Genomic DNA, 12,500 nt, shown 5'->3' on the forward strand with positions numbered 1-12,500 from the left:
TTGATCCAACATCCTACTGTTAGTTTTATCTAACTGTTAAATACTAACAAACCACGCCGTGAGCAAGTCATGATGACCACACTACCAAAAACACGAGCTAAACACGCACCAAAAACAAGACCAAAACATAACTAACATCGCAACAGCATCCCTGACAACAGACCATACATTCACACATGCACACACACACACACACACACACGTACGCACACACGCACACACACGTACAGAGCCACGTACACCGGTCTTCGCCTCGTTGCAAGAGTTTGGATCAGATATGTTGCATGCCTTCCCTAAGTGTGACGTCACTCCCAGGAGCTTCAGCCATTACATTTTTTTATATACTCACCATCATAACACACTGGACTCAAACATCACAGCGGGGTGCTTTGACTAGGGTGGCGAGGTGCGTTTCATAATAATAATAATAATAATAATAATAATAGCAGTAATGATTAATAATGATAGTAACAATAACCATAATAGTTGATATTAATGATGAATAACTCTTTGAGTTGTAACACTGCTTCCACACGGCACAGCCCAATTTTCGATTTCTGGTTAGTTCCATCCTTTACCTCCCTCCCCCTCCCGAGCGTTGGTTACATACTTCCGGTCTTGGGCTTCTGGTAGCGGTGCATTCCGGTTCTTCTTGAATTTTTTTTTTTCTGATCATACTTCACCCTCCGAGTCAGACTTGGTGACGAGCCAATCCAAATGAGAAATAACCAAAAAAAAAAGAGTAAATAGATGAATAAAGATAAAGATAAAAAGAGATGAAATAGAATACAAGTGACATGTTCAAGAAAACGCGGAGACTAGTTGTATGAGCAATTAGTCGCTAGTCGTGCTCAGAACCTCTATAAACAATCATCCAGAGTCAGCAGCGGAAATGAAATTGTTTTCTGCAGTTTCGCTTGTAGTTCGATAAGAATTAAAATATATATATCTATATACACCCAAAAAAATATCAGTACAGAATCAACAACAAAAAAATAAAGTGAAATCTGTAACGACTATATAAATATAAGCTTTCTAGTGAAGTTATATAAAAAAGCTTTAAACCTTAAGACTTTGCTAGTTGAGAGAGAGAGAGAGAGAACTAGTAGCCAGGACGAGGATGATTGATTCAAGTTCCATTCTCTCGTTTTAGGTTTGAAAAACTTGACATCACGCCTAAGAGCGCGCAAAAGATCAAGCCTGTACTCGAACGGTGGATGCAGGAGGCAGAAGACAGGTAAAACAACTACCAACTCAACTACCAACAACAACTACCAACAACAACAAATTCAAATATAGAAACACTACGTCCGCCCTCGCCACTCGAATACTCGCACTCATACCTAACCCTCCACATATTCCACCAGCACCTCCTCCTCCATACTCTCCTCCTCGTCCCCCTCCAAATTTTGTACGTCCTCCTACACCTCCTCCTCGGCCTCCTCATCCTCCAAGGCCTCCTCGTCTTCCAAGGAATCCTCCTAAACTCCCATTATCCTTTCCTCCGTCACTCATACCCTCTTATTCATTCTCTTGACGGTAATGTGCATGTCGCTCCCCAGTGACCTTCGTCCCTCCACGACATTCTTGACTCTCAATCTCCTCCTCCTCCTCCTCCTCCTCCTCCTCCTCCTCCTCCTCCTCCTCCTCCTCCTCCTCCTCCTCCTCCTCCTTCTCCTCCTCCTCCTCCTCCTCCTTCTCCTCCTCCTCCTCCTCCTCCTCCTCCTTCTCCTCCTCCTCCTCCCAATCCCTTAAATTTTCCGGCTCGTCCATCGAAAGGTCCCACTGGATCCTTGTACGTGTCCCATCACCCTTTGACGCTCGATTGTTCATACTCAGACATGATGTCTCGTCCTCGAATGCTCGTCCTCCAGCCCCTGTCACTCAGCCACCGGTGGTGCCGTCTCCCTACTATTACTACTACTACTACTACTGCTACTACTACTACTACTACTGCTACTACTACTACTACTACAACTACTAGTACTACTACTACTACTACTACTACTACTACTACTACTACTACTACTACTACTACTACTACTACTACCACTACTACTACTACTACTACTACTACTACTACTACTACTACTACTTCTACTACTACTACTACTACTACTACTACTACTACTACTACTACTACTACTACTACTACTACTACTACTACTACTACTACTACTTCCTTTGCTAATGCAACTACCTCTGTTCCCATCCCTCTAATACTTCAACTACTTTTCCGTAGTTGCCACCGTGTACCATCCCCATTACTACTGCAGCTAGTATTACAACTACTGGTAATGCTGCTACTGCTACTGCTGCTACTACTACTACTACTACTACTACTACTACTACTACTACTACTACTACTACTACTACTACTACTACTACTACTACTACTACTACTACTACTACTACTAGTGCTACTACTACTACTACTACTACCATCACCACCACAACTACCCCAGTACTGCTTCTACTTATACTCTTATGACTACTCATCTTGTATTATAGAAATTACGTCTGTATCTCCTACCATATGTAGACTTACGAGTACTACCACTAACATCACATTTGCTACCACTATCATAACAAGTACTACTATTACCACCATTTGCTGCTACTTTTTTTACGAATGTACTGCCCTCACCACCAGTACTACTATCTTTTTTACTACACTAGTGGATGCGACTAGTTTTGTAGGTAAAACGGAATCTTTAGGTTTGTTTCATTGTTTGTAGTACCACTTGTGATTACCCATTCGTCTTTGAGTTCTCAATACATTTCGTTCACCCATGAACAAACATTATGGTAATGTTGTAGCGTGCACTTTAGTATTCTATTTACAAAAAAAAATAAAAGAAGAGTCTTTATATCAAACCCCTTGGTGGCCTGCTTCATTCAGGTCTTCTCTGCCACTCCTCCTCCTCCTCCTCCTCCTCCTTCTCTTCTTCTTCCTCTTTCTGCTCCTCCTCATCCCCCTCCTCCTTCTCCTCCCCCTCCATCTCCCCATATTTCTGCTTCATTTTCACCCACCTTCTCCTCCCTCATCTCTAGTGACCTCCATAAGGACTTTTTCCACTCTTTCTTCTCTCTACCTCTTCCTCTTCTTCACTTTTCACTCAGACTCGAGTGATTATACTCAGTAAAGACCCCCCCCCCTGGTCCCGGGCCAGAGACCTCCTTCCCTTTCTCTCCTCACTCCGTCATCTCTGTCCACACACCCTTACTTTCTCCTTCACTTCACTCTTTCATAACTCACGCTGCTCTTTTGGCGGCCGTTCCTTCCCCAACACTTCAGAGTCGCCTCTTTACTTCGCCTCTCACACACACACTCACTCTCGATGGCTCGCTCTCTTTATCCCTCGAAAAAAAACTCCTCTCTTCTCTTTAAATACTTAATACTCTGATCAAAATCTGGGCAGCCTCATCTCCTTTGAAGTGTTGTATTTGGTCGACGATATCTCTCTCTCTCTCTCTCTCTCTCTCTCTCTCTCTCTCTCTCTCTCTCTCTCTCTCTCTCTCTCTCTCTCTCTCTCTCTCTCTCTCTCTCTCTCTCTCTCTCTCTCTCTCTCTCTCTCTCTCTCTCTCTCTCTCTCTCTCTCTCTCTCTCTCTCTCTCTCTCTCTCTCTCTCTCTCTCTCTCTCTCTCTCTCTCTCTCTCTCTCTCTCTCTCTCTCACACACACACACTCACACACACACACACACACACACACACACACACACACACACACACACACACACACACACACACACACACACACACACACACACACACACACACACACACACACACACACACACACACACACATACACACACATACACACACACTTCTTAACTTGATGGGGCCTCGACCGGTCCTGAACAAACAGACACTTGAAAAGCGCCACGCCTCCCATGCACTCACTCACTCACTCACTCACATCATCGCCGCCGCCGCTTCCTCCTCCTCTTCCTCCGCTTCTTCTTCTTCTTCCGCCTCCTTCATTGCCTCCTCAGCCTTCTTCGCAGCCTCATCCTCATCCTCCTTTCCCTCCTCCTTTTCCTCTTCCCGCCTTATTTTCCTCCTCCTTTTATTCCTCCTCCTCCTCCTCCTCCTATCCCTCATCTTTTTCCTCTTCCTTTTTATTTTCCTCCTCCTTTTTCTTCCTTCTCATTCTGTTCTTCCTCTTCTTCTTCATCTTCCTCTTCCGCCTTTTCTTTCTATTCTTCCACCTCTTCTTTTTTCTTCCTTCATCTTCTTTTCCTTTTCTTCTTTTTCCTCTTCTTCCTTCTCCTTCTATTCATCCTCCTCTTCTTTCTCCTCCTCCTCACCTTCTTTTCCTCCTCCTTCTTCTCCTCCTCCTGCTTCTATTCTTTTTTCTCTTTTTCCTTTCCCTCTTCCATCTTCTTCTCTTTGTCCTCCTCTTCCTTTTCCTCCTCCTCCTCTTTTTTCTTTCTCCTTCTCCTCCTCCTCCTCCTTTCCGTCATCTTCCTCTTTTTCTCCTCTCCTCTTACATTAGTACTTTCTTCACCTCCATATTTCCTGCAACTTCTTCCAAGATCCAACTTTCTCTGTCCCTGTGATCTCTCCCATGCTTCCCCTTTCCCTCCAGCAATTACTAACACTCCAGATTTCTTCTGTACTACTTGGGTCTGTGAGGACCATCTCCTACTCGGATTCATAGAGTCAACCTCGTTGCACCTCCTCCTCCAACATCATCTTCAGTCTTCCACTGACCTCATCATGATCTGACTCTTTACTCTTCCACGTCATTCTGAGGGTAACTTTGACCTTCCAAAGCCCACCTTTTCCTACGCCTCCTCTTCAAACTGATTCTGCGATCGCGCTGTGCTTTACCATCCCACAGCACCTCACCCTCGACCCATCCCCTCAATATCCCGACCCCCAAATCTTCCAAATTACTTCGCCTCCACCTACTCTTCGACCTCTTGGTGCCGCCTTCCTTGTGCCTTACTCCTCTTCCTCCTCCTCCTCCTCCTCCTCCTCCTCCTCCTCCTCCTCCTCCTCCTCCTCTTTCTCCTCCTACCCTCCTCCTCCACCACCTCCCCCTCCTTCTCCTCCTACCCTCCTCCTCCACCACCACCTCTTCCTCCTTCTCTTCCTCCTTCTCCACCTCCTCCTCCTGCGTTGGAAGCCCTTTGGCTGGACCTCCCCCTCTGTTTCCTCGAACGACTCCTGTTCTCCCTTTCAGGGAGATGGCCTTCACTCCCCAGATCCTCCTCCACTTCCCAGCCGACCGCCCCACTCACCCCCTTCTCCTTCCAGTGGCAGCCCTCCACTCCCAAAAGCAAACCTCCATTCCACCGATGCCCTCCACTCCCTCACCACTGCTTTCTCTCCCACCTGCAACACTCCCACTCTCCTCACTCCCCCCCCCCAACACTCCTGGCTTTCCAGTGGCCCATCCGACCTCCACTCCTGTGCGGGTCCTGCATTCCCTTGACACCCCCATCCAGCCGGCTAGCCCTCCCTCCCTCCAAGGCTTGCCCTCTTTATAGAAGAGAGAGCTCCGCACGAGGAGGGCAAACAAGACAAATGTCTCTCAAAGGGGGCAGACTCCATAAGACATAGTCAAGATGGTCCGTTAAGTAACCCAAGGTCGCCCAGCGCCTTTAGATCCCCCGTGACATAAAGAAGATCGCACCCGATTGTAGATAGTTCCCTCTATTGGAAATCTCCAGAATTCGGAAACCTCCAATATCTGGAACGAAATCGCCCTTCGGAAATATGCCAGAGTGTGCTTTTGGTATCCAGGATTTCTAGATGTCCAAACTCTGTTCCGATTTCCAGAGACTTCCGAACTTTAGAGACTCCCAATAGAGAGAACTATCTGTGCTTTGACGTCAGTGTGTAATTTTTTTCACTCTCAGTTCATTTACTCAAAGAGGAGGAAAATGTTTTTGAGGCCTCTGAGGTCGCCTCCACCGCCGGCGCCGGCGCCGGCCCCGTGGTCGTCACACCGGGCCCTCGGACGAAGGCGCTCGGCGATCTCAAGTCATTCGACGCACACTCATGACCAGAAACGACGACCCTTCCCCCCACCCCGGGCCCATCCTCGACCCCTCCCCCCAAATATAAAATCTTCTCCACCTTATGGGGAGGAAATTCCACCCTACCCCACACCCACCCTAACCACGCGGACCCGTGTCCACTGCTGCTGGCCCCACTGTTGAACAAGCATCCTTTAACACCAGCACCTCCTCATCCTCATCCCACTTTCGTCCTCCTCGTCCTTTGACTCCTCCTCCTCCTCGTACTCCTTCCCCTCGTCCCCCTCCTCCCTCTCCTCCTCGTTCCCCTCCTACTCCCCCTCCCCCTCTCCCTCCTCCTTCCCCTCCTCGTCCTCCCCCTCCTTGTGTTCCTCCTCCATTTTCCTCCTTCTCCTCCTCGTTGGCCCAGGCACCTCGCACCGCCATGGGTTCCGCACCCATGCCACCGGAAACGGATGGGACGTGGCATTGCGTCCAGTACAGAGGGTCAAGGTGGTGGTGGTGGAAATCTACCGCTTAACTTGTCCACGTGGAGAGACGTCGCCATCCAGGACAGCTGTCTGACACTGTCGGCCCTTTTGGTCGGACATCGTGCTGCTGACACGGGGCTGGTACTGTCGGCAGTGTGATGACGCTGACCTGACAACTTACCTCCCATGTAGCGAGCCTTCATCAGCGAATACTGACATCCGTCTAACACAGGGCTGACACGGATCTGACACTGTCGGCAGTGTGCCAACACTGGTCTGTCAGCCTGTATTCACACTGCGGACCTTAATCAGCTAGTTTCAGCATTAGTCCGACACCAAATTGTCGCATTACTGACATTGGCTTGATATCCGTCTTATGCACGGGCGTCGTGAGGAGACCCCCTCCTCATCCCTACTCCCTAAACTCCCACCCCACCCCTCTCGCTCTGCTAAAGTGGCTTCCCCCCCACAAAGTCTGTCCTCTGCGCCCCCATTCTCCAGCACTTCCGTAAGTACCTCTCCACATTCGCCTTCCAACACCCCCAAGCCCCCATACCTTCACTCTGCAAACCTGTCCCGAGTACTCCACCCTCAACCTCCAGTACTTCCCTAAATCCTTCCCCCCCCCCCGGACATTTTCACTCTCCAACTCCCCCAAGTCCGCCTATCCTCACCCTGCACCACATTCCCAACCCCCACCCTTATCCTCCAGGACTTCCCTTAGTATCTCAACCTCACCCTCCAGTACACACTCTGAATACCATCTTCAACAAACAACACCTCCAGAAGACGTATATCCTCTCACCCTCCAACAACACCTCCCAAAGTCCTCCTTCATGGACTCTTGGCCTTCGCCTGTAGAAGGCTCCCCGTTTGGTGGGTAATACCTGGGGTCTGTGCTGCCAGTCCTGTGCCTAGTGTATGGTTCCATAATGTATACTGTACATTGACCGCCTAATGTAAAGCATCATATCATATTTTCTCCCAATTAATATTCTTCCCTTGGCTTTGAGTGTGCTCATGAAAATGCTCGCAATTTTTTTTTCATTCTTTTTCTCTCAAGTGCCCACTACCTGTACTGCCATCACTTGATTGTCTTTTCAATGTGGATCGTTGCTAAACAAAATGATAACCTAAACTAAAAAAAAAAAGAAAAAAAAGAGAAAAAATCTAGCTTAGGGGTGTGATGCTGATATACAGTCTGATGATATATAACTGTGATACTATAGGTATAAGAATGGGCAGCACACATTGACGGAGTTCATTGGCAGCGAGCCGACCAAGAAACGCAAGAGGCGCACGAGCTTCACCCCGCAAGCCCTCGAGGTTCTCAACGCCCACTTCGAGAGGAACACGCATCCCTCAGGTGAGTCCCCTTCCTGCAGTTCCTCCCGGCGGTTCTCCGCGGACCCACAAGCCAGGCTGACCTCACGTAACTCTTTCGCTCTGTGTGTGTATGTGTATGTGTGTGTGTATGTGTATGTGTATATGTATGTGTATGTGTATTGGTGAGGGTTGTTTTTCACCCATCAGCTGAATCAAATCGCCAGCCGGCATCTAGAATGAAATTTGAAAAATGCAGTGAGAGAGTTAACTGAGACAGACTCAAGACTTTATCAGCCCTTTCGCTGTTGAGGGGGAGGGTTTCCTTCAGTTAAATAAAATCGCCTATCGGCAGTTTGAATAAAGGACTGAAGTCTTAGAACGCAGCGAAAGGGTTGACCACTCCTAACTTTAAGTCAATATCGTAGTTTTAAGACTAGAAGACACACACACACACACATATACACACACGCACGCAGTATCTTGATCTTTACCACATAGCGGGATCTTGCATGGGGTCCTAGTTCCAGATAGACTACATTTTTTTTTCTTAATCGATGATAACTCGAAAGCCCTCTTTAGGGGGTGGGGATATTCCAGACGGCGGATGTAAGAACTCGTCGCGGGACCGTCCTCTGCCTTTCTTCGGCAGCCATCTTCTTGCTCCTGCATCCCATTTCCTTTGTCATCTCTCACTTTTTGGCTATTCTAATTTTCTTTTATGTTTAACAATAATGACTCCTTTTTGGTGTTTCCTCCTGCTGTCTTCATTTTTGTCGTTGTTGTTGTTTCCGTTGTTGCATTTCACCGTTTTCTTTGTCCGTTGACGTTTATATCCCCCCCCGTTGTCATTTCCCAAATTTTCTTCTTTTTTTCTGTCTCCCGAAAACAACACTCATTTTCGTTGTCTTAATCGTTATTTTCCCTCCACCGTTTTCTTTGTCGTATCACAATCGCTGTTTCTTTTACTGTTTCCCAGTCATCTTCAGACACCCGCTTTCTCCCTTAATTCCTTACCCACCCCCCTTTTTTTTGTCAGTCACTATTTCTTTTTTTATTTACCTTCTCTTCTTCTTTGTCATTTGATAGTTTCACTCTTATTTCCTGTCTAATGAACTATTGTCGGCTTCCCGCGTAGATTTTTTTTTTTTTTTTTTTTTTGGGGGGGGGGCTATTCTCAAATTTCTTCATAACAAAGTGGAGGCCAAATATTTGAGTTTTAGTGAGTTCTGTTGTGATAATCAACACTTTATCATGTAAACCCGATGTTTTACATTACATTTTACACTACGAAGTATTTACATGCTTCTTACCCCGAGGTTTCCTGGTTACGATTCAGCAAAATCATTGCATCCATAGCTAGACTTTTCATGTCTTTTTTTACGCAATTTCTCACTTATTTTACGCGATTTCTCACTTATTTTAAGCGATTCTTAACTATTTTTTATCCTCCTTTCCCCGTCCACCCCATCTTTGATTCCACCAATCACTGCTTCGCGTTCCCCGTCCCGAATCCGGAGTGTGGCATCTTGCAACGCAATTGTTAAAACACATATACCTTTGTGTCTGCCGCTTCTGTTTCGTCACTCCATTTCGCGTTTTCTATTGCTCTTTGTCTTAATATTCTTTATTTGATTTTCTTTCTCTGCATTGGGAAACTCTTGCCTTTCACTTTCCTGTCACCGCTCATCCGTTACGTGTCCGTTACGTGTCTTTTCTCCCCGTGACGTACTCGTATTTTTCGCTTCTGCGTCCGTTTGATAAACCTTGTCTTTTGCAACGGTGATGAGCGCCTGCGCCAGTCCTTCTCTTCACTTTGGGTTCAGGAGCTCTGCTGAGCTGTGCCGAGATGAGCTGAGCTGAGCTGCCTGCCTGCTTGGCTGTCTGCAGACGATCCGCAGAGAAGCGAAGCGCGCGGGAACGGCACTGATTAAGAACTTTATTTTGGTGGTGGTTGGCAAAATTGGACTTGGTTATGCAAGGCTATGTTAGGTTAAGTCAAGCCAAGTCCATTCAAGTTAAGCGAGGATAGGTCGAGTTAGATAAGAATTCTCGAGTCACAAACGCTGAGACATTAAGAATAGCTTGTATAGAAATACTAATAAAGTTCTTATTCTTTTTCCTTCTTTCAGTGCTAGTCATGTGAATATAAAACTCTTAAATCAATATCCCCCCATTTGTTAAAGTGGTCGATGACTGATCGTTTATCCCGTGAAATGTACCTCCTCCTTCTTTCCATTTTGGCTCTGCGCCGCGCCGTCCCGACCCACAGTATTCCGATCCCTCGCTTTTCACCCACCCCCGGCTCGTCTTCGAAACTTGACAGGCGCGTGCCCCACTCCCTTCCGAGAGCACCTTCTCCTTCACTCCGAACTATCGTTTCGTTACCCTGTTATTTCTCCGTGTTTGTTTATCTCCACCCCCTAGTTCTCGTCCCCTTTGCCTTATCCCCACCCAGGCTCTCGCCATTTCTCCGTGTTCTCCCCTACACATACCGGATATATTCTTTTCGTAGAATCGTGGGCTGGTTGCCTTGTAAGGTGCGTAAGGTCTGTGAAAGGCTAGACTAGGAAAAATCTAATGCGTTTCGTGTAGTATACTGGACGGACCGAACTCGCCATCCCCCCGCCCCCATCGCCAGCCGAGGCTTTGCATTTCTCTGCCTGCCTTTCCATTATTTCGTGTTTGACGTCTCCCCCAACGTCCAGTTCCCCGTTCCTCGTTTTATTCCATCTTCTGCCCTCTTTTCTTATCTCGACGTGTACGCACCCGCGTTCCCTTCCCTTCCCTTCCCTGAACATATGGAATTATTATTTGTATTCAACCGCCTCGCCATTTTGGCGGGACGGTTAAGTATAGTTCGCGCTTTCGGTACCGGAGCCGACTGGCCTTGTTCGCCTGTCTCCTCCTGTCATATTTTTGGCTATTCCCGCTTTCTCTCCCCTCTTTCATATTCATCGCTTCCTCCTCTTCCTTCTTCTTCCTCTTCCTCTTGTTGTCACCCTTCACTCGACTGTCATTTGTCCTCCTGTTCCCTGTTGCCAGTAGGTTCCAGTCGACCCCGACGAGTTGTGGTTTAGTGTGGTTTCCCAGCCCCCGCCAGAGCTAATGTTATTTAGTACTTTTTTATCGTCATTATCATTGGTTCAAACTCTCGGAATGTTTATTTACATTACCGCGGTTTGTTTTGCCATTTTTCATTTCCTCAAATAAAGTTAGTACAGAGCATTCTTATGAATTAAGAACATTTGCCGCTGTTAGTAGTATTTCCCGTAGATAACTCGTTTTATTGTTCCTGTCACTGCTACATAACCATCACTATCATCATCGCCATGACGTCATTATTATCAGTATTATTGATATCATTATTACTATTATTATTATTATTATCATTATCATTGTTATTATTTTCAATGTGGAGTGTATTCAGGGATGGAATGGGTGGAAATAATTTTATGCCTTTTCCTTTTTGGCTACCTCCCTTGTAAGGGGGAAAAAGCCTTGGTATATGTATGTATACTGGACGGACGGATATTATTATTATTATTATTATTATTATTATTATTATTATTATTATTATTATTATTATTATTATTATTATTATTATTATTATTATTATTATTATTATTATCATTATTATCATTATTATTATCATTATTATTATTATTATTATTAACATCATCATCATCACCGTCACCATCTTCATCGTCATCACCATCATCATCATCATCATCATCATCATCATCAGCATCATCACCATCATCATCATCATCATCATCATCATCATCATCATCATCATCATCATTATCATCAAGGAGGGAGTCACAAGGTGTGCAAAGATGGTGTGTGGAACAAAGAGGGCGGGAGGAAATAGGAGGAAGGGTAGTGAGTGGTGGGATGATGAAGCAGAGAGGGCTGTAGAAGAGAAGAAACGAACATTCATAGATTAGTTACAAAATAGGACAAGAGAATCATATGAGACATACAAAGAAAAGGAAAGAGAAATAAAGCATCAGATAAAGGAGGCAAAGAGGAGAGTAAATGTACATACATACATACATATACCAAGGCTTTTTCCCCCTTCCAAGGGAGGTAGCCACAAAGGGAAAGGCATAAAAACACTCCCACCCATTTCATCCCTAAATACACTCCACACCCCTCCCACCCTTCCTCTCATCTGAGCACCATCTGGATGACGGGTCATCCCTGAACCCTGCCCACCGCCCTGGGTCAGAAGCAGTGTCGCAAGACACAGTACATCCACAGCAAGGCCGCTTCATTTAATCGGCGACCCCCCCTCTCCGTCCCCCTTTGCATATAAAGGGAGGACGGGGAGAAATCCCTTCGGGCTGCGTCAAAATTTACTCACACATACTACCCCCCCACCCCCCCCCGCCCATTCCTCCTCATGCAGTCACAACATCATCCATATACAACCATTCTCCACTCACCTCTGTCTTCCGTCCTCTCCCTTCCTTCCTCAACAGACATTCCCCTCTTCCCCAAAGCCCCCTTCACCCCATCCATCCACCTCATCCTAGGACGTCCCCTCCTGTTCACTCCCTCCACATCTGCCTTCCATACCTCTTTTACTAGTCTTTCTTCACTCATTCTTTCCATGTGTCCAAACCATCCTAATATTCTTTCATCAACCCTCTCTCCCAAATCCTTTTTCACCCCTGTTCTCCTCCTCACCTCCTCATTTCTCACTC

The 12,500-nt window shown here is 46.4% G+C and overlaps 1 protein-coding gene across 1 annotated transcript in view; it reads left to right on the forward strand.

The window, feature by feature from the left end:
• LOC143019917 (uncharacterized) overlaps positions 1-12,500 on the forward strand; it is a 307,819-nt gene that overhangs the window by 289,441 nt on the left and 5,878 nt on the right. The window contains exons 13-14 of the mRNA XM_076175892.1: positions 1,154-1,237; positions 7,695-7,831. Coding sequence (XP_076032007.1) covers positions 1,154-1,237; positions 7,695-7,831 — 221 coding nt within the window. The remainder of the gene's footprint in view (positions 1-1,153; positions 1,238-7,694; positions 7,832-12,500) is intronic.

The sequence above is a fragment of the Oratosquilla oratoria genome, chromosome 38, assembly GCF_046742065.1.
Source record: "Oratosquilla oratoria isolate Oo_2021 chromosome 38, ASM4674206v1, whole genome shotgun sequence".
Lineage (NCBI taxonomy): Eukaryota > Metazoa > Arthropoda > Malacostraca > Stomatopoda > Squillidae > Oratosquilla > Oratosquilla oratoria.